The following is a 22,394-nucleotide window of genomic DNA, read 5'->3' as shown; positions in this document are numbered from 1 at the left end:
TCCTGCTCCTGTCCTTTTTTAGTGGGCCGGGAATCCAATCCCACTTTTTATTTTGCTGAAAACCGCCCAGCAAGTAGGGAGGGTAGAGGCTGGAGACTATTTATATAAACAGGCTTTATGTTTCGCTGTGGGGATGGTGATGCTGGGCTTGCACGGTTTTGGTTTAGCAGAGGAGGCGAGGACTTTAAGCCGATCAGCTGATGCAGGGGGCCCGAGTATCTGACTGCTCCAGCGATAAGTGTCTGTACAAATATTTATACAATCCCGATAGTCTTTTGAATTGCATTATTACAGCACAAAAAGCTGTCAGATTTCCAGGCTTTCCAAAGCGTACTTCTTACGAGGCTCGCGTTCGTTTTGTCAGCGGACACGGGTGAGCTCTTCTCCCGCTCAGAGCCGGCTGGACCCGCAGCACCGCCCCGCTGGGAGCAGGGTAGGTGCTGAGCCCCTGCAGCACCCAGCCCCAGCTGATAAGTCCTGTGAGAGCCTGGCTCTGTTAGTTCAGGCTTAGCACTGAATGAATGCAATCGTGTGGCACAGGGCTGACTCAGAGCAGCCGCGGAGTGAGACTGCGGGCTGAAGGAGCTCAGAGCAAAGGGTGATGGATGGAGAGGCAAACCCTGCATTTGGGAGACATTTCTTTCCCAGGCTGTAAACTCCCACCTGGAATGCTGCTCATCCCCAAGGTCACTCATAGAGGGCCTGATCCCAAGTCTGTTGCTGGTGGTTGGAGACTTCCTATCAACACAAACATCACATCAGGCCCCATATAGGAGAATGACAGTTGTCACCCAGAAGGAGAGGTTTAGAGGTTTTTGTGGCTTACGTGCATGTAGAGGTAGATGGATTTGGAAAGGCGTAGAGGAAAACTCACCTTGTGCCTTTTCTGCTGGAAGTTATTCCAAATATCCACATAGGTAGATATCCAGGCATTGCTGGTGGTTTGATGGTGATTCACACTAGATTTGTGTTTTTTTCTTAAAGCTCTCTTGGAGCCATGGGATTACAGGATCCTACTGGCGCTCTGGAATAGAATTTGACAACAGGACTTCATTTCCACTTCAGATCGGATATATGCAGGCAGGGTTCGCACTGCTTGCTGCCATGAGGCCAAAGGGATTATTCCAGATCTACAAAACCAACAAGAGTTTGAGTCAGTGGTAGGGAAAGCTGGAGGCTTCACCAAAGTGACGGGAATAAACGGAGCACTGTCAGTAGAAGGCAGTGGCTGTCCTAGAGCAGGGTCAGAATATATCAGTAGCTGCCCCAGCCCTGGCAGAGAAAGCTCTGTTTTCACATGCTGATACCGATTGCCTGTTCTACTTATTTGTAAGATTAGGAGTTTGGAAAATATTTGCAAGGTTGTAAAACCACAGTCTGGGGTTGCTGAGGGCCTCCTGGTGTCCTTCAGCATCACAGTTCAGGACAGCCTTGGTTTTTAGGGATGAGTGTGTGTCTACTAATAGCTGTAAGTGTCTCTCCAGAGGTTTCAAAGGAGTGGGCTCTTTACTTCCAGTGCAGCATTTGTTTGGTTTTAGGGCATGTTTTTCCCCAAGGAAAGAAGACTAGCAATCCCATGATCAAAGAAACAAAGCAAATTGCTGCGGAATTTCTGCTTGACAATATTTGAATACAGAAAAAAGCAGGGTATAATTTTAGTATATAATTTATAAATGAGTCATGTGTGCCTCAGCTCTGGCCTCCTGGAGCAGTGTCAGGTTCAGCAGCCAGGGTAGCAGGGAGCAGCCTGTGTCAGCCCATCACCTGGGATGTGGTGCTGCACAGGAAGCAGAGCCACGAGGCTGCTCCATCCACATCCCTATGGTGAGCCCCTCTCCTGCTGCAGCACTCTGGCTTGGACAGGTGAACTGCATCCAGGAGAAGGATCAAGTGACTTGGGGAGGGAAATATCACCTCCTGATGCTTGTGGTAAGGAATAAAGCCAGGTTTTCCATGGTGGCTGGTTAATTCTCTGTCACCGTGGCGTGTCCTGCTCCTGCAGCTCCCAGTGCTGCAGCATCCCTGCTTGGCCAGTATCACTGGACAAACTGTGCCCAGCACAGCAATATGGTTAGCCAGATAACAAGGGCATTAACCCTGTTTTTCTGCCCAGGTTCTAATAGGAATAGCCCTATTCCTGAAATTGTACTTACAAATGTTATGTCTAAGTCATCTCCCTCAGCTACTGCATTGCTGCTGAGCCTGGCTGCAGTGGGTGCAGTGGGGTAGACCCCTCCCTCCATGCAGTTATTTGAGCTCTTGTGGGGCAGTGCTGTGCTCAGAGAGGTTTTACCAGGATAAGAACAATTAGGGCTGGTTTTCTGAAAGTAGTAGAGTTGTGCTTAAAAATGCCTGTTGGGCTTGGAAGGGCTGCATGTGTTTCCCTGGCAGCCTCCTTTAGTTTCCAGCGGGGATGTGCTCTGCTGCTGCAGCATCCCAACTTCAGAGGAGGCAGATGGAAACAGTAAGTGCTCAGGGCAGCTTTCAGGCAGCATTATTAATGTCACAACCCCAAAAGGGAGTCTGTGTACTGTATTGCTCGATGTATAGTGTGGCTGGACGTTTTGTTTGGTGTCTCACAGGAGGCACAGCTGGAGCAGGCAGGTTTTGTAGCTTGTCCCTCTTGCTGTTTCCTCTAGTGCCAGTAGCTCTCTGGATGGACTAAGTGGCATGGGACATCTTCTCCATGAGTCCAGAAGTGGTGCCTGTAGCAACACACCACTTTGGAGAGCTTTTAAAAGCTCAGCTTTAGAGGAGATGGAGAAAGTAAGTGCAGAATTGCTTCAAACAGCTTAAAAATGCGGATGTGTGGCAAGAAGGCATGTGCACTGTTGCTGTTTGTGACCTGATCCTGATCACCCACGTGCCCTACTGAAGGGGGGCAAGGAGCTGCAGGTGCTGCAGGAGCTGCATCAAGGGGATGGATGGCTTCTATAGCTCCCATTTTGGTGTCATCCAAGGCTGTGGAAGCTCAGCAGTGGTGGGTTCTCTGTAAGAGAGCTTAAGCAGCAGCAAAGCTGGAAGGTAGACAGGGTCCAGAGGTGCACATTCCAAAATCGAGGGCCACAAAGTGACTGTAACTTTGTCACTCTTTGAACAGTACCAAAGTCAGCCCCTCAGTTCTGTGGCTGGTCCCTGCAGACTGTCCCATGGACAGCATCTTACAGCACCTGCACTTCTGCGGGGCAGAAATCAAAGCTGTGTGCACCTGCTCGCAAACATCCTCACTGACTCAACACTGTGAGCGGCCTCAGCATTGAACTGGCAAATCTGCTTTAGAAAATGGCCTTTAATCACAGCAAAAGCTTCTCTTCTGTCTAGGTGGTGACTGGAGTGCAGGTGCAGGGGAGGGACTGGAGGTGCATCAGTTGGTTTCTCAATCTCTGCCTGGTGCAGGGGGTGGTGAGGTGTGCTCTGGGGACAGCTGGGTGACAAGCAATCTGGGACATGCCATTCAAGGGCTGATTTATTATGACTTTGTGAGGATTTTTAATGTGTCTCTCTTTACTCCAAGCATCTTCTGGCAGTGGCACGTGCCGGAGTGGACAGACAGACAGACAGACAGACAGGTGGTGGGATGCTGCCCCACAAAAGCCCACGGGCAGCCTGCAGCAAACCCCGCTGGCCGCACACCCAGCTGCTGCCCCACGCGTTGCCTCAGCAGGCAGATGCCAGCGTTGCTCAACGCCAGCAGGACCCGAGCGCCTGTTTATTAACGGATAAGATGGTCAGGCCCCCACACGGCTCCTGAGCCGGCCTGTGCAACTCCTGTGGTTTCCAACTGTACTTATCAAGGGAGGGGGCAGCCTGCCCAGCCAGGGTGTTTCCTCTAATCAGTATTTTCACATGCCAATGGCAGGCAGATGTGCAGGGGGCAAAGGCTCAGCCATCTCTCAACAGCTGCTCAGGGGAAGGAGTCACCTAAGGCAACGCTGGGGAGGTGGGAAGAAACACGTTGCTCAGGGCAAGTAAATATTCCCCAGGACAGGGTAACACGGGGGGGAATTCAGACACACCCCTGGCCGTGAATTTTCAGTGTCTCTTCTAGAAGGAGCCAGCTCCTTGCAGTATTTCCTAGCAATAAGTTCAGTTCCAGAGACCCTTCTTCGAGTCCCCTTAGAGGCTTCTGCTATTGTCTGCCCTGCATCCCCGAGCTGCCGCGGGCAGTGCGCGAGAGCGTCGCGGGCTCAATTTAACGGCATCTCCCTTGCTTATCAGACTATATAATAAACATGGCTTTTAGGGGGGACTTTTTGGGGAGGGGTTCGAGGCAGGCGGTGAATGGAGAGGCCAGACACCATTGTCTGGCAAGAATGTGAGTCGCCCTGGGCTCGCCTTCCAAATTGTCCCAGCACCAATCCCCCCTCCTTTGCGGGATTTCCTTCTCCAGCCGGGGTTTTGTTTCGGAACAAGCGTTGGTCAAACAAGCTTTTGTTTGCGGTCAGTTGCTTGGCACACATACACCACTTCTGGTGGGGGACAATGAGGAAGCTGTTTCGGGGGCAGCTGCGGTGGGACTGAAAGGGAATACTGATGGAAAAAAGGGCGCGGGGAGGAAATAGCTGGGTGGAAATTAATTGGGAGGATCTTATGAAGTCTGGGTGCTCTGCAGCGGGGTTGGGAGAGTGGTGCGGAGTCCTTCGATCTTGCTGCCTCATCCCACTCGCTGCCTCGTGCTGGTTTATGTGACTTCTTCCCCCCAGGATACCCCGCCTCAGAGCAGAAAGTTGGCCAAAATATTTGTGACTATGCATCTAAAAAGCTCTCTTTCAGGAAGAAGTAAACTTATTTACAGCAATAATAGAGTTTAAAGGAATTGTATAAGTGAGACCGACTTCTTTGTCAGCAAAAATTGCAGCAAAACTGTTCATAGATGACATTACCTAAATGACATTACGTACGTATGTCCTTTCTTTCACATTTCCTGTAATCCTGTTATGGCATTGTCCCATTACCTCAGGCACTGTCATCTTTAAATGCTGTCAGATCTTAACTGGATGGCCAAGGACATCAGAAAAGGATCGAGGTGAAGCTGATGGCAATTTCAGACCTGTTGTATATATGGCCATCTCCCAGCCTGCCCCCAGATGGGGTGTTTTCTGATAACATGTTCAGGTAAAGTGATGACACAAGGACTTGCACATCTTTTATGGAGCTGCTGCCCATCCCCTCCGCATCCAGCACCGTTTTTGGGAAGCGCAGGGTGTCAGGCACACAGAGTGTTGGAGGTGCTGGATGTGGCAGGTACAAGGTGTGTGCTTGTTGGAAAGTGCTCCCATCCCCAGGGAAATGAGGACCCAGAGGTCAGTAGATGGAATGAGCAACTGTTCTACAGTACAGCCTTTGAGGCATTAATGACCATTGCAAAGCACACGGAGTTCCTCAGACTTAAGTGCAACCTCTTGGTGTTAATACTTTTAATATTATTGCTCTTAGTGTGTTATTGCTAAAAACTACACTATGCCAATTTCTTTTACTCCAACCACGAATGGGCCTCTGTGACTTTTCAAAAGTGCTCTGAGACGTGGCAGCAAATGGGAGAATTGCTACTTCTGCCCCTCACCTGCTGAAACATTCAGCGCTCTTAAGCCTGAGGAATGGGGAGTGTTGGCGTGGAGGCAGTTCCTGTTTTGACTGGCAGACCCTCTCAGCAGGTTACAATAGTCGTGGTGATAGCTGCCAGCTCAGGGGGCAGGAACTGTCATTTTGTTATCTCTGGGTGCAGTGTTCTGCTCTGAGGGGTTCTGGTCCCCCGTGGTGCTGCTGGACCTGGGTGCAGTGAAAACAGCAGCAGCCCTGAACCTGAAGCGCTTGCTGCAGACAAAAGTCAATGGTCAGGCCTGCACAGATGGATGGGGTTGTCCATCTTTGGCCCTGTGGGCTGGTTTTCCCAAAAAGCAGGGCTGCTCTGTGTGCTGGCAGCAAGGGAAGTGATGCCAGCATGTGGCTCCCAGATGGGCTGTCCTGGCTGTGTGGATGTAGAGGTGCTGCTGGCAGGTCACAGCGTGCCCTGTGTCCTCCTGTGCCCTCGAATGAACAGCAACATGTGTGGTAGCATCAGCAGGTGGGTGATGGAGATCCCACCCTCCTCCTGAAGAATCAGAAGAGGAAGACTGATGGATGAAGAGCAGGAGAGTGTCTCATGCAGCCATGTCCATTTGGCCCAGCACAAGGGTTAGATAGCACCAAGACTTCGTTTAGTCCCAGGGGTGCTAAAGAGCATGGCCTGAATCCACAAATTTTTCTGCTGAAAAAATAACAATAGGACAGCCCCTGGAATAAGGAAGGATATTTTGATATGACCATGTAGCCTGCATAGGAAGTTGTTTGCTTTATCAGGTGAGGATATGGGGTTTGTTTAAAGGCTGTTCTTGGTGTCTTAAGTGCTGGCAGTTACAACATCTAATTGCATTTTCATTATATATAATGAAAATTAATATAAGCATTTTCATTATAAGCAAGAAAATGCTTATATTGCTGAAAATTTGGGTTCTCTACAATCTGTTTTATATGCTTTAAAACTCTGGTTTTCATTTAGTTCTTTACCATCAGTGCCATCTTAATGCATCATCCAAGGCCAGTCCTCAGATCTTATTCTCTGCTAGTCTGAGGCTGTGAGTAGGCAGAAATGTCCATGCCAGGACTTGCCTCATGAGTGCAACAGCTCTGCCTCCTCCTCCTGGAGGATATGCTAGAGCCATCTCACCTCTCCATGCCTCCCACAGCCCCAGGAAGGCTCTCCCTGGAAAGGTCTCAATCCAGAGCTTCTTAACTGGGCATGGTTTGTGAATTGTTGCCCATCTGGCTACTAAACTGATGGTGTTTTGGATGCTGGAGGACAATTTTTCTCTCCTTTCCAAATCTCTTAATAACTGAAGATTTGGGGTGTAAAAGCACTAACTGCACACAGTTCACTGGGGTTTTTTTTCAGTCATAGCTTGGAATTTTTTTCCCCCTATGGGCACAGGAATCATTTATAGCCGAGGTGGGCCGAGTTTGCAACTTATTAATCTCTCCCTCGCAAGTGGGTTGAAAAGAGACACCATGCCTTTATCAAAAGCCAGGCTAGCACAAAAGCCTATGCAAAATCATCATCAAATCCTATTAGAGGTGGAAAATATCTCTTAGATCATCTCATTCATTTCCCTGCCAATGCTAGACAGTTCCTGAGAGTTAATTTTCTAGCGTCTGCCGCCAACTCCCTGTGTGACTGCGGGTCTGTCATCTCGCCTTTGGGTTGTCACTGTAACTTCCACGCATTTCCATGCATTTCCAAACAAGCCTTGTTTTGTTCAGTCATTGCCTGTGTTGCTGTTTGCCCTGCATTAGGTGTTATCAGTGGTTTCCACTCTGGAGAGCATCACCAGACGTTGCTTGTGGCTGGGAAAGGCATTCCCATGGGATGGGGCATGCTTGGGTGCTAAGGGAAGCTCAGGAAGTGCCATCCCCTGGGCAGGGGCTCCATCCTCTGCAGCCACAGGCATTGGGGAAATGAAATCACAAAAGGAGATATCTCTCCTGCAGTAGTGGATATGAGTTCAATGCAATCAGATTGTCCCCCATAAAAAGCAATTCCCTTCTCCCAAATCCTTCTGGTACCACCTTTGATAAACTCCCACCCTAAAGTTCTGGACTGGCTGTGACATCCACTCAGCGGGGAGAAATAATAATAATAATAATAATAATAATCTAACACTGAAGCTATTTATAGCATTAAGCAGATGCAGATTTCATCAGGGTTTGTTTCAGAGAAGGAAATGACATCTAGGAGCAGGATAACCTTACTTGTAACTTCCCGGCAGCGCTGGCGGCCGTGATTGAATTCCCCGGCATGGCGAGGGTCTGGGCAGCCCTGCCAGCGCCGGAAAGGTCAGTCCAGAAACTGTCACCCGGAAAGCATCAAAAGCAGGAGCTGTCGATAGCGACCTGCATTTGCAGAAAATCTGAGGGCTTTCTAATTAACTGAGGATCTCTAAATTAGAGCGAAGCCACTCGACAAGCCCCCTCGTACGCCTTAAGTGTCAGGGCTCAGCTGATCGCCGCATCTAACAAGCGGCTGATTTTTAACAGTAGCTCTGAGACTCAATCAGCTCCTAATGGCTCCGTTTCAAAACGTTTCAGTGCATTTTTCATCTCTTACTCTGGAATTTATGCTCTTTGTTCCCTGCTCAAATATTCTGGCGCTCTTCCTTAATTTCAGGCTTCTGCCTTGCGACAGCTCCTCTGCCCTAACTAGGCAGCTCGTTGCCTGCCTTTCCCCGCATGCGATTCTCTGCCGTGGCCACTCGCTCTGCTTTCTAATCAGCAACTTTGGAAATTCCACCTCTCTCTCCCCCGTGATGTATAGGTAGGGCTGCAGGGTCTGGAGTTTCATAATTAGAAGGAAACCCATGTTTAAGCAGGCCAGGTGTAATAGCAGCTGAAAAGTGGTTTTATTTTAGTTTTAAGATAGGGAGCCAGTTTGGAAATGCACCTGATTTTGACTTTCCTCTTGCTGCTGTTCCGTGGTGCCACAGATTTGGGTGGTGGTGCTCCTGATTTTACACCATGGACAATGAGATTGACCCCTCCTTTCAGTTGCATTCACAGCAGAGTTGGATTATGCATATTTAAACTGAGGGTTTCGAACTGCTGGGAAAATGAGTGGGGGATCTTTTCTTTCTGACACGTAATTCCTGCGCCAGTAATGAGACCCATGAATGCATCCTTGGGAAGGCAGCAGGATAAACTCCCACATAAACAGTGATTGGGAACAGCTAAATTCCATTCAGGAAGGCAGAGAGTTAATCAGCAACTCTTAAAGACTCCTCCGTGTGTGTTTATGTTCCAACGGCTTATCCATATCTTGGCAATTATTCAAGTGAAATAGAATATAAATTCCACAGCCTAATTTTTCTTTGAAAAAATTTCCCCAGGTAATCAAATCCTGAAGTGCATCTTCTATTTCTGTGGTTTTATCAGTAAATCAAATTTTTATCATTTATCAGCAAAAGTTAGATTTAAGCATCTTCACTGTAATGTTTGAAAGATGAACATTTGTTTCAGCGGGTACTGTGCCAATCAATAATCTTCCAGCTTGACTCAGCTATCAATTATTGCTGCAATTATTTGTCTAGTTGGATATTTAAAATGTCATCAGAAAGAGATGATTACATATTCCAGAAAGCAAGGCACTGTATAATCAGATGAACTGAATTCAGTTAAATGTAGTGTGGTACTAACCTGTCCTTCAAAGCTGAATTCTGCAGCCGCGACTGAAACAACAGCTTTCTGCATTATTGTAAGGAAACGGATCTTAACCTTGGAACGGCGCGTGTTATTGGGGTCGGGTAATACTCGGCGAGAGGAGACCTTGCAAGCCTGGAAATTGAATCAGCCTTACTGACATAAAAGAGGGAGGTGGGGTTTGGTTGGGGTTTTTTTTTTTTTTTTTCAGAGGGGGGAGGGCTGGTTTTGTTGGATTTCATCTGCAAATCTATAAATAAGGAAATCCACTCTTTTATCTGCCTTTCTGGGAGTTTCAGCTCCTGAGCTCTGAGCGCCAAATTTCCGCATGCCCTTTTTGCATTCCGTGACTTGATGTATGTGTGGTAAATACTCTCTGTGCCCCGAGAATGCAATAAAGCTGTAGCAATTCTTGCAAGTCTTACATCCTTCCAAACTCCAGATATTCGGAGTATTATATCATTTTCAACTTCAAGGATATCTCAACGATGGAGAGGAGACAGAATAAACCGGAGAAGACCGGACAACTTTACGACACCTTTTGGTCCTATTTGCAAAGCGGAGAGGGGAAAAATATATATAATTTATCGATTCTACTACTAATACTTGCTTGTGCAAGTTATGAAACTAAACGTTGTAGGATCTGGTTCAGCACTTGCTGTGCTTGCAACTCCATGGTGACATTGAACTTGCTCAGGGACAGAATAAACCTTTGCCTTCCTGGCAGATGATTTGCAGGGGGAGGTGTCATTTGGGGGGGACCTGCAGTTCCCCTGACCCACTTTGTCAGGATGGTTTGCTGCTGGCTAAATATCATTCATTTGAAAGTGAGAGGAAAGCAAGCCAAAGGAGAAGGCTGGGAAAGAGGAGAGTCTAAAGAGGATTTGTTTTGGGAAGGAGATAGTGGAATAAGGCTTCTGAGGAGTTCCTCAGCCACTGACTTGGCTGAGGACTGGGGATTTTCAGCTTCACTGACACCCTTCCCGAGGCATTGGTGGGAGCTAGGTGCCGTGGGCTGGGGAGGGGGCATTGGTGGTGTCTGGCTGATGAAGAGGGCCAGGAGGGGCTCTCAGGGACCACCGTATCTCCTCAAGGTGATGAACACACACAGCTTTACAGAGCCAGTCACATCAAATAGAGACACTAAGGTGGGAAAAATCAGCAAAAATAAAGCAAGACCATCAGTATTGAGGAGACTTGATGGGCCAGCCATGCTCTGGCAGCAGTGCCCTGCTGGTGAGCAGCAGTGGGAAGGTGCCAGCCCCACTTTCTCCCTGGGATGGGGCTCAGCCGTTTGGAAGCACACTTCATCTCTCCAGGAGAGCCGCCGCAGCCTCCAGCGAGGTCCTGCAGCACTAATCAGGTCAGCAGGCATTAGCACTCATCCTGGGAAAGCGGTGTCCTGGCGTTGGTCTGGGAATCTCTGTGTGTAAGAGATACTGAGTGCACGGTGTGCGCTGCAGAGCAGCATCCACGACTCCCCCTCGCCTGTGCTGGGCGCTGGCTGCACGACTGAGCGGTGCAAAAACTGAGATACAAACAGGGAGAAACACTCCCTGCCCCACACCAGTGAGGGGACCCGAGATCATCACATCTCCTTCCTCTCCTTCGCAAGAAGCTTTCTCAAGTGTGCTCTGCCTTTCCTTCAGATGCTGCCAGCCAGGGAGAAAATGGTAGAAAGGGGAACAATTCGTCGCGTAGGTGTATGAGTGAATGAAATGATTTGGAAGCTCTTTGTAGCTGTGCAATTACAACACTGCATTCAAAAAGTGAATTATTGACTTCATTGTCCCTAGCAGCCACTGGGTAAATGCATAATTATGGACTGTTGGAGCCAGGTTTGCTGGATAATCAGGTGAGGCTTTGATGCTCTTTTTGTGGGAGGGCTTAGATGAGGCTTCGTCCTTGGTGGGTCCAGGTGGACCTTCCAGCAGGGGACACACCTGGTGCTAGGTTAAGTCCAGAGGAGCTGATTTAGCGGGTGTCACTCCAGTGATGCCGCTCCTTTTTAAATCTTTTACAATCCCTATGACTGTGCTTGGAAGAGACAGTCAGGGACAGTCAGTGGGGAAGATTGTACATCACAGAAACACAGAATGAATGGTTTGGGTTGAAGGGACCTTAAAGCCTATCCAGTTCCAGCCCCTCTGCCATGGGCAGAATCACTTTCCACTAGACCAGGTTGCTCAGTGCCCATCTAACCAGGCCTTGAACACTGCCAGGAATGGCATCTGGAATGTTGTCTATTTCACTAAGGATGTTCTTAGAGATGTGTGATGGTATCAGTGGAGAGTTCCTCCTGCAGAGCTGAAAACACTGCATAGCTCACTCTTTAGGTCCCAGCACTGGTGTTTGTGCTTACTGGAGCTGCTTCCCACGTGGTGCTGAGGTCTGCATCGCCTCTCTTTCTCCACCCCATAGTGTTAATCTATAGGGTGCATGTGATCAGGTCCTCTTTGCTTGAGGCTTTTCTTCTAAAACTCACTCAGAGCTGAATTTCAAGCACAGCATTGTTTTCCCATGACAGGTTTCTTCTGTTCCTCGCTAATCAAGGCGCGACAGATTTCCACCCCCCTTAGGTTTTAAAAAAGCACAAAATCAGTCGCAGGCTGATACCTTACTTGCCAAGTTGGAGCTCGAAGCAGGTTTTCTTGGTGGCCAAATTGTCGTTGCCTTGAAAATGGTGACAGACGCTGAGGTCAGGCCATGGGACCCCAGCACCCCATTGAGGCTCCGACAAACCACGTGTTTTGTTCCTTGTTGCTAATGAAGTATTTTTTGGGGGTGGGAATCCAAGTGTGTAGCCTTTGGTTCTGGTTAGAAGAATTGAGTAATGTTGAGGCTACAACTAAATTGGTTACCCATGAAATGCCTATTTCTTCTCTGGGCAGGAACTGGTCTCCCTGGTCCCACCCCTTCCCACCCACCCTTTCCTCAAGCCCAAAAAACTTCTGCTTTGTGGAAACTTGAGCAATGCTGTAAAACCCAAGGAAAGTTTGGCTTTGAGAGAAAATGGGGAATTCTTGGAGTTTCTAGCTCCAGTCTAAATCTTTGACTGGCAAAGCAGTGCCAGCTGCTGTTTTATTATTGTTGGAGCTTGGGTTTCTTTTTGAAGTTTGAGGAGTCACAGCATTAATGTTTTGGCCTGGTTCTTCCTTAAAGAGGGTTTTTAAAGAAGGTGTAATAAAAAGATGGTATTACTCATACTTGGTTTGGAATGCGTTTTCCCAGTTTTATTAATATGATTTCAGGAAGTCTAAACTCGAAGGCAGAATAATTATTTTCAGGAATACCAATATTGATATATCAATCTCAATATTGAATATCGATTTCAGGAATACCTTTTATCAATGAGTTACAGTAAAGAAAATTAGGTAGAGATGGCAGATGGGGCACTGAGAGTCCTGCAAAGCAAAATTCTTCTAGGTTTTTTGACGTTTCCATGACTAAGCTATTCCCAAGACTCTCCACCAGGCCCTTGCATAAACAGCATGGACTCACTCACATTTGCAGAATTTTATTTTCAAAGGCAAATGAGCCACAGTATTTCCTGTTTTACAAGCAATACTTCGTCACTTCCTTCAGATTTTTGGGGATATTTTCCTTTTTCAGTGTTTCTGAATCTGGTTCCTCTCATGATAAAGAGAAAAGGTTAGGGAGGAAGTACCCTGTTGTACACAAATGCAGCTGCTGCTGTTATTTAGTATTATTCCAGTTATTATGAGAGCAGCAGTGACAGTGCTGATGCTCCCAGTGCCAACAGCTACTTAGGACCGGTTAATGACAGACCAGGTTAATCACGCGCCTTTTGCAACGCAGAGGATCAGGAGGAGGAATTAGTGCAAGAAGGAAAAAATACGTTTGGACAGTTGCAGTTTCCCTTGTGAACTGATGCTACCAGGAGAAGGTGAGTCACGCCAGAGCAGCTCTTCCTTACTAAGGGAGAAGTGGCTGCTGCAGGAATGGAGCAGGACCCTCTTATCTCCCGACCCTGCAACTCTTCCTGCGTCCCAACTGTTTCACTTCACTACTTTGCAGTTGAAAGGAATTTCAACAGCATGGATTTCTAAAGAGAGAGAGGAGAAAAGAAAAAAAAAACAAAACCAAAAAAAAGAGATATTTGACAAGCCAGATGGAGAACTGAATCAAGTACAAGTGGTAACAATTAACTCAATTTTTTTCCTTCCCCCCTTTAAATATCATAACAACTCCGAATTTATCAGTCCAAAAATCAAGCAGTCAGTTGACATTAAAGCTGAATAAAGAAGTTCCTGGGTTTGGCTCAGGCTGTTCCTCCCACGATTGTTTGGTGGCGAGCAGAAGAGAGGGGGGGATGCTTTAACTTCTGTCCTTGGTGTTTGATAGAGGAAGGTGTTTATGTGCCCTGTAGGTGCAGGTAGCCTGGTGAAGACTCTTGGCTTTGCTTACACGTGCACTTTTCTTGGGAAGGTCAGGGAGAACAGGAGCAAGACCTGTGGTGCTGGTTTGTGGAGGGATGCTGCCGAGAGCAGGGGCTGGGCTGTCCAGGCAGCAAGGGCCACATCCAGGTCTGCTCAGAGATGTCTCTGGCACGGGGATTTCTCTGAGGGAGTAAATCTGCAGCTGTGAATGAAATCCTTGCGCGCACCGTTGGCACAGGCGCAGCCACTGCTTACGCTGCCGGTTTGTTTGGGAAAACACTGGGAAAACTGGGGTGCCTCTGGTGCTCCGTGTTTGTGTGCAGCTTGTGCAGTGCCCTGGGGTAAACACACACCTTGTGTTTAATATCCTGCTCCTCAAGCAGGGGCTCCTTCCCAGACAGCGTCCTGTGCCGTGGGCCTGGTTAGGTGCACCCAGAGGATGCTGCGTGTGCTGTGTCCAGCGAGCAGCTTTCCTGGATCCAGCCCTGACTTTTGAGAAACTAAGGAAGCTCTTCCAAAGCACATTGGCACACGCATGCAGATTATTCCATTACTCACTTGGCAATGCCTGAACTTGCATGCCTAGCTCCAGAAAGGATTTTTTTTTTTTTTTAAATTTTTTTTTTTTCCCTCCCAGCAGTGGCTTCTAGCTGACAGCTTCTCCTCCCAGCTGGTCTTCTCCCCAGCATCTTGTCTGGCTTTGCTGCTGGTGGCTGTGGAGATGGCTGTGGTTCTTGCTGGGAGCCTGCTCTATTGTGCCTGGAGGTGTTGGCTTGCTCCGACTCGGACTCGGAGCGCGCCGGGTGTATCTGTGAGCACAGCACAGAAGCGCCAGCTTTTCCTTAATATAAAAAAAGCCCCTTAATGCTGAAAGCAGCCATCTCTTCATATTTTACTGAGTAATTGTGCCAACTGCCCTTAAAGACACTCAAATGCCAATATCCATCCTGCTCATTTGTTAACATTTTGCGGATCAGAAGCTAAATCTGTCACTTGTGTGTCACTGGTTAAGTCACTTCTTCTGGGGGCATGGCAGGCAAGAGCTGTTCTGCTGTTTCTTGTTTTTTTATTTAAGCAGGAGCCAATAACTTGAGAAACACTGGACATTTGTGCTGTAGTGAAATGCTGTGCCTCATCACTGGTCTTTTGCCATCCGGGATGTAGAGAAGGAATAAAAATGTAACAGTGGCTGATGCTTCACTGAGTGAGGCCAGTCAGGTGTCATCTTGGCCCCAGGTTTGTATTTGGGTCATGGTATCCCCATGTAATTCTCCTACAGGGGTAATTTCCAAAGTAGGAGGAAAATGAGCAGTAAAATTGACTGGGAGGAAAAATGTACACACAAAAATGCTAATGGTAATTGGAAGCTATTTGTAAAGAGTTGATGAGCTGTCCAGGAAGGAGAGGGCAACTTTGGCCCCAGTCCAAAACCCACTTCACTCGCTTCAGTGGTGAGATGAGAACAGCAATTAGATATTAAAAAAATCAATATATGACAATTAAAAAAATGGAAAATGGATAGCAATCAATCGCAGTGAGAAACCATGGCGGGTAGAGAACAGGTCAGGAGAGCTGGAGATGCCGAGGAAAACTTGTGCCTGGCACCAATGAGGAGAGGAGGAGAGAGAGAGCTGCTCAGGATTCTGGAGAAGAAGGAAGGGATAAATGGAAGAAGCAGTAAAGTAGAAATTTTTGATAAATATTTCTGCTGTAGACCTGGGGAGCAGCTGTGTTTTGTCTCTGTATCATAGGTGGGTGATGATGGTTTTTTCTAGCTCATTGGTAGCCAGGGAGGGTTTTATATGAGCAGAGAGAAAAAATATTTCTCCTCCAAAGGAGAGAAATATTTCTAAATAAAAAGGCCCTGAAAAGTTGTACCCAAGGAACCCTGAAGAATTGACATATGATGCTGGTTTTAAAAAAGCTTATGAACTGGGCAAATGCTTTCAAGAGCTGGTCAGGGTAATGTGGGAGAGTTGGCAAAACTTTGCTTATCTCTCCTGGACAAAATAACTGAAGAACCAACATATAGGATTCAATTGATAAAGCATTAAAGAAAAGAAATATAATTTGTGCCACTCAGCCTAAATTTATGGAATATGGATCTTGTCAAATAAACCTGATTTCATTCTTCTAGATGACAACTTTGGTTGATAAATGTAGATGAAATGGACTGCACAGCGCCGTGACATTGTGTATAGGAAGACCGAGCACTGGTACTGCTAGCACAGGTGATGCAGAGCTGGCCAACAGATTTGGGGATGTGGGGCTTTAAATGAAGAGCTCAGCAGGTGCTGGTGGGGGCCTCAGTGGTGCTTAGTGCTTTGTTGGTGATTTAGAAATTACTAAGCAATTCTGGTAGATTGGCATTGTGGGGAAAGCAAAGGTGGGTGCAGAGCAAGAGGGGCAGGTTAATGGGGCGGTGTGGAAAGACTGTCAGGAAGGACGTGTTGAGAAGATACCAGGTCCAGCCTCATGTGGTCCTTAGCTGGAAGAGTGGGATCAGGGCTGTGCTTACAGAGCTGGCTGCAGCACCATGGAAGGCATCAGCTCTGAGGGAAGCTGAGAGGGAAATCAGGTTCTTCCCAGCATGATGCCAGGATGAGAAGGGCTAGGCAGGTCTTTGAGTAGTGGAGGGGTGGCCTCAGGATGGAAAAATAACTGGATTTTGAAGTGTGCCTCGATTTCACGAAGAACACCTTGGTGTGTGTGAGGAGCCCATTGTGTATCAAGAGCTTTTCAGTGTTTCAACCACAAAACCCCTCAAAATACAAAGAGAACAGGTAGAGGTTAGAGCTGGAGAAGTTCGGGTGGATCCCAATACCCATCTGTGAGTGTGGTTGGCTGTGGGAACTGACTGTGGTGGCAAGCAGTGGGTGCTCTCCCTGTCTGCTGAGCTGCTTTGGATAGATTTCACTGGGATTCTGTGCTCTGCCCTACATTTGGTGCGGCCGGAGGAGGTCGTGCTTTACTGAAAGACACTGTGTTGGTTACAGAGTGACCTGTACCGTGGCTGAGGCTCAGAGGGTGAGAGCTGCAGGTCCCTTTCATCCTCAGATTCCTGAATTGAGGAGTAGCCAAGGATGTGAGCTCCAGCCCCAGGATGTGAGCTCCTGCCCTGCTGCTGGTGGCCAAGGAGGGCTGGTTCAGCGGTGACTCCTGACTCTTGGAAATGAGCTGAAAGCCCCAGTGGCATAGCAATGGATGACATATCCCATCACATTGTCCTGGTGGATGCTGAGACATAAAGAGCCCTATGGGGCTTTCTCCAGCTCTGTCCTTGGCCAGCAGCAGCTTCTGCATCTCCCTGTTGTGAGACCCACCTCGCTTCCCCCATGGTCATGCCCAGATGCGTTTGCTGGGAAGGCTGTGTGGACACAGGGGCTGGCCCACACAGCAAGGAGACATCAGTGGATATGGCCTTTGGGTCTGGCTCTTGAGGGGACCCAGATGGTGTCCCAAAAACCCATGGGATGGGAGCAAGGGAGGGCAAGTTCCTTCCAAACCCAGGGATTGCTGCAGCGGTCTAAGGACCCGTCTTGTTGCTGTGGATTAGTGCCATAATTTTTGCAGTTTGGCAAGGCTGCATCAGACTGGAACGTATCTCTAGGTGGTGATATGGTCAGTCAATAGCCTTCATAATTAATCAAGCACTAATAGACAAATTAGAAATCATGTCTCTTCAGAGCAGGAGGTGGAGACAAATGGCTGGTGGATTTTAACTGTTTCACTCCTTTGTTTTATTGCCTGGTTTTACCTTGCTCCCTTGAAAATGGTGGGTTGTTTAGGGGAAATTCTGTACATAAACATGATTTTAAATGTAAATTATTATCTTGATTACCAAACACGGACAGTGAATTGGAAACTTGTTTTTCAGGCAAGCACATGAAGAATAATCTTACATTTTACACTCCACTAAGTCAATGTAGCCCTAATTTTGCCACGCAGGAAATCAATTCCAGTCTTTATAACAGTCGAAGATGTTATGAACAAAGTAATTTTGCAAATTATGGCAAGTAACACATTTATTGATGACTGTAGCTTAGGAATTTAGAATTTGTGAGCACTGTAATATAATAAGGCTGCACTGGCAGGAGCTGAGTGAAATACAGATTATACGGTGAAACTGTAATGCATCATTTGCTATTAGTGGACTGGTAATAATTACCAGTTTCAAAGCAGCTTTTTCCATGTAATCTTTAGTCTCAGTCGTAACAGCCCTTCTCATTGACATTATGATTACACGAGCTGCCCTTATGATCTAGAATATCTAGTTGATGGGAATACTAAAATGTGGTAGCAAATGCTCGATGTTGTATCCTCATTATAAGATAAAATGCTATTTTCTCTGACCTGATCTATAAGGTAGAGAGGCGAGGTAGTGTTTCGTTGTTAGCTCCTACCGTGGTGTTAAAAACTTCCACTTCATTATGATGAAGAATATGATATTTTTTCCCCCCCAAGCTCACAAATGAGCATAGGAATGTGAAAGTCCAATTGAATTTACCTCTAATTTCAGCAGATTTAAGTATTTATCTGTGCTCACATGCCTGGCACATACTAAACACAACAGTGCATTTTATTCCAAGGCAGGCTTCAGGATGAAACATTAAATATTATTCCAAGGGCTTTTAAAGTGATTAAAGTGTTAAATGCCTGCTGTAGACAACTGAGGCCCTTTGCTTGCCTGATTCTGCTTCTCAGGCCAAACGTAGAATAGTGGCAGAGCCGGGAGGCAGGGAGGGAAGCTGGGATGGAGCAGTACAGCCAGTGCTGGATCTCATAGGATCACAGAATGGTTTGGGCTGAAAGAGACCTTAAAGATGCCTGGTTCTGTCGTGTATCCCCAGACCATTGGGAGGAAAATGCCTTACATGATGCTTTTCCTCCCCTGTGAGATGGGAAACAAGATGGGTGCAGATAAAGCGATGTTCCCTTTCCTAATTTGCCTTACTTGGTTATTTTGGTTATTATTTTTTAATTTTCCTTTTCTTTGTATTAGACAAATAGGGGAAACCTAATGAGGGCAACTCTCAGTGCAGCCTTTTTACCCAAGAGAGATGCCTAAGGAGCAGATTCCTTGGGATGTAAATGTTGGGTCAGGGCAGGAATATGTGGTGAAGGCCGGTACCACCCTAAGTGCTGATGCCCTTGGAGGGCTCCCGGTTTATCTCTCAGCAAACCTCCACGTTATTTTTATTTGTTAAAATATCACTAAACAACAGCTCTATGAGAACTGCTGAACAAGGCTGGAAGTGAATTTTTATCTTTCTTTTAGCTCCAGCTTCAGTTTACCAGCGTTTAGCAAAAAGCATCCATATGGGGCTGGAAGTGAATTATTCACAAAATCCCAGTAATCAATAAAGGCACCCTCACCTTCACCATATCTCAAGCCACTCTTCCCTCGTGGGCAGCCCTCAAAAAGTTATTCATCCCCCTTGTTTTGCCATATATTAGAAGGGGCTGCTTTCTGCTGTCATTATTAGCCGGCTTTTTGTTTAGTTATTTATTAGTTGGTTGCTCTTTTATAATGTCCGTGTTATCTCCAAAAATAAATTATCATGAAATAGAGTTAGCTCACTACTTGCCAAAGTGGCATTTACCATCCTCAGCTTCTTTTCAGCGCGAGAGAAATAATGCGGCTCCGGCAGGGCGCTCGGCCAGGCCTCCTGGCCACCCTCCAGCTCTTTCCCTGGCGGAGCCGCCGCTCTCTCTGTCTTCCCCTTTCCCTGTCCCATGCTTGATTTTTTTTCTGGCCCCCTTCCCTTTTTATTTTTATTTTTATTTTTATTTTTATTTCCTTTTCTTTCCTTGCCCTAGAGGTAAATCTCTGCTAAGGAGCAGAAGTTGATTCTTAATTTTAAAACATTGTTAGTCTCAAAAGAAGGAGGAGACTAAAGTGTGTTGATGCCCAGCTTGCTGGCAGTTGTGATGCTTTGAACTGATCTGTGTGGAGTGCTTTTCAGAAGGGGATTTCTTTATTTGGTATTTATTTATCTATTTATCTATTTATTTACGTATTTATTTACCAACATTCTAAATGCCTTCAGCCTCTTGCAGCATAAAGTCTGCTGAGTTGGAGCTGGCAGTGATTGACTTTAATACTTCTTGCTTTTCTTACCTTGTTTTGTTCTGTGGTTACCTGGCATGGTTCAGTTTTGAACCCAGAGCTGGGCATGGTGGGAGGCGGTGGATGTGCTTGGTGTGGGTTTGGGTCTCCCTGTTGTGCCTCTCACCTCTTCCCATTCGTGTCCCCTGCCTGTCCCCCAGCTGGGATGTTCCTTCCCCGGCTGGGTGTCCCGGAGGAGGAGAGGAGGTTAGGGCGGGGAGGCGAGCGCTCGCCCACCGCTGGACGGCCGGAGATTGACGCTGCTTGTTGTGTTATTTTGCAGGTAAAGATGAGCCCAGCAGCTACACGTGTACGACTTGTAAACAGCCTTTCAACAGCGCCTGGTTCCTCTTGCAGCACGCACAGAACACGCACGGCTTACGGATCTACCTAGAAAGCGAGCACGGCAGCCCCCTGACGCCACGGGTTGGTATCCCAACAGGACTAGGTGCAGAGTGCCCTTCCCAGCCACCTCTCCACGGGATTCACATTGCAGACAATAACCCTTTTAACCTGCTCAGAATACCCGGCTCGGTCTCGAGGGAGGCGTCGGGGCTGGGAGAAGGGCGTTTCCCACCCACGCCGCCCCTCTTTAGCCCTCCCCCGAGGCACCATTTGGATCCGCATCGCATTGAGCGCCTGGGTGCGGAAGAAATGGCTCTGGCCACCCATCACCCTAGTGCCTTTGACAGGGTGCTGCGACTGAACCCCATGGCGATGGAGCCCCCCGCTATGGATTTCTCCCGGAGGCTGCGGGAGCTGGCCGGCAACACCTCCAGCCCACCCTTGTCCCCGAGCCGGCCCAGCCCTATGCAAAGGTTGCTGCAGCCCTTCCAGCCCGGCAGCAAGCCCCCGTTCCTGGCCACGCCGCCCCTTCCTCCTCTGCAGTCTGCTCCTCCTCCCTCCCAGCCCCCCATGAAGTCCAAGTCCTGCGAGTTCTGCGGGAAGACCTTCAAGTTTCAGAGCAACCTGGTGGTCCACCGCCGGAGCCACACAGGGGAGAAGCCCTACAAGTGCAACCTCTGCGACCACGCCTGCACGCAGGCCAGCAAGCTGAAGCGCCACATGAAGACCCACATGCACAAGTCCTCCCCCATGACGGTGAAGTCGGACGACGGGCTCTCCACCGCCAGCTCCCCTGAGCCAGGCACCAGCGACCTGGTGGGCAGCGCCAGCAGCGCCCTCAAGTCCGTGGTGGCCAAGTTCAAGAGCGAGAATGACCCCAACATGATCCCTGAGAACGGGGATGAGGAAGAGGAGGAGGAGGAGGAGGAAGAGGAGGAGGAGGAGGAGGAAGAGGAGGAGGACTTGAACGAGAGCGACAGGCAGGACTATGGCTTCGGGATGAGCCTGGAGGCGGCCCGTCACCACGAGAACAACTCACGGGCTGGCGAGGAGGGCCGGGCGATGCCGGACGTCATGCAGGGCATGGTCTTGAGCTCCATGCAGCATTTCAGCGAGGCCTTCCACCAGGTCCTGGGGGAGAAACACAAGCGGGGCCACCTCCCCGAGCCCGAGGTGCACAGGGACACTTGCGACGAAGACTCGGTGGCCGGCGAGTCCGACCGCATTGACGAGGGGGCCGTCAACGGCCGGGGCTGCTCCCCGGGGGAGTCTGCCTCGGGAGGCCTGTCCAAAAAGCTGCTGCTGGGTAGCCCCAGCTCCCTGAGCCCCTTCTCCAAACGCATCAAGCTGGAGAAGGAGTTCGACCTGCCAGCCGCCGCCATGCCCAACACTGAGAACGTTTACTCCCAGTGGCTGGCGGGCTACGCCGCCTCCCGGCAGCTGAAGGACCCCTTCCTCAGCTTCGGAGACTCCCGACAATCGCCCTTCGCCTCCTCCTCCGAGCACTCCTCGGAGAACGGCAGCCTGCGCTTCTCCACGCCGCCGGGCGAGCTGGACGGAGGGATCTCAGGCCGCAGCGGCACGGGAAGCGGAGGGAGCACCCCCCATATTAGTGGCCCGGGCCCTGGCAGGCCCAGCTCAAAAGAGGGCAGACGCAGCGACACTTGTGAGTACTGTGGGAAGGTCTTCAAGAACTGTAGTAATCTCACCGTCCACAGACGGAGCCACACGGGCGAGAGGCCGTATAAGTGTGAGCTTTGCAACTACGCCTGCGCCCAGAGTAGCAAGCTCACCCGGCACATGAAAACACACGGGCAGGTGGGAAAGGACGTTTACAAATGCGAGATTTGTAAGATGCCTTTTAGCGTGTACAGTACCCTGGAGAAACACATGAAAAAATGGCACAGTGATCGAGTCTTGAATAACGAGATAAAAACTGAATAGAGGTATATTCGTACCCCCCACCCCCCCATACACCCCCGTCCCTGACCCATCCCCCATTCCCGTAGAGGTTTTCTAGTCCCTTGTGATGGAAGTCATGGAAGCTAAGGATATTTGGAAAGTGCTTGTCACCAGCACACCCTGTTTATTTTCTTTTTGTTCTCACCGTTTGAATGCATGATCTGTATCGGGGCAATACTATTGCATTTTACGCAAACTTTGAGCCTTTCTCTTGTGCAATAATTTACATGTTGTGTATGTTGGGGTTTTTTTTTTTTTTTTTTTTTTTTTTTTTGTTTTGGGTTGTTATTTTTTTATTTTGGTTGGTTGGTTTTATTTTTTTTAATTTCTTTTTTTTTTTGTTTAATTTTTGG

The 22,394-nt window shown here is 48.3% G+C and overlaps 1 protein-coding gene across 5 annotated transcripts in view; it reads left to right on the top strand.

The window, feature by feature from the left end:
* The window catches only part of BCL11A (BAF chromatin remodeling complex subunit BCL11A), a 71,032-nt gene that overhangs the window by 41,384 nt on the left and 7,254 nt on the right, over positions 1 to 22,394 (top strand). The window contains exons 3-4 of one of the 5 annotated variants that reach the window (XM_033513171.1): positions 20,018 to 22,013; positions 22,121 to 22,330. In XM_033513171.1, the coding sequence (XP_033369062.1) occupies positions 20,018 to 22,013; positions 22,121 to 22,193 (2,069 nt within the window). In that variant the 3' untranslated portion in view covers positions 22,194 to 22,330. Of the gene's footprint in view, positions 1 to 20,017; positions 22,331 to 22,394 lie in introns of those variants that run through there. The other 4 variants (XM_015622598.1, XM_033513172.1, XM_015622597.2 and 1 more) reach the window with 4 other exon arrangements.

Source organism: Parus major, chromosome 3, assembly GCF_001522545.3.
Source record: "Parus major isolate Abel chromosome 3, Parus_major1.1, whole genome shotgun sequence".
In the NCBI taxonomy this organism is placed as follows: domain Eukaryota; kingdom Metazoa; phylum Chordata; class Aves; order Passeriformes; family Paridae; genus Parus; species Parus major.
Note: the sequence above shows the minus strand (reverse complement) of the source record. Positions and strands in the feature narration are given on the sequence as shown.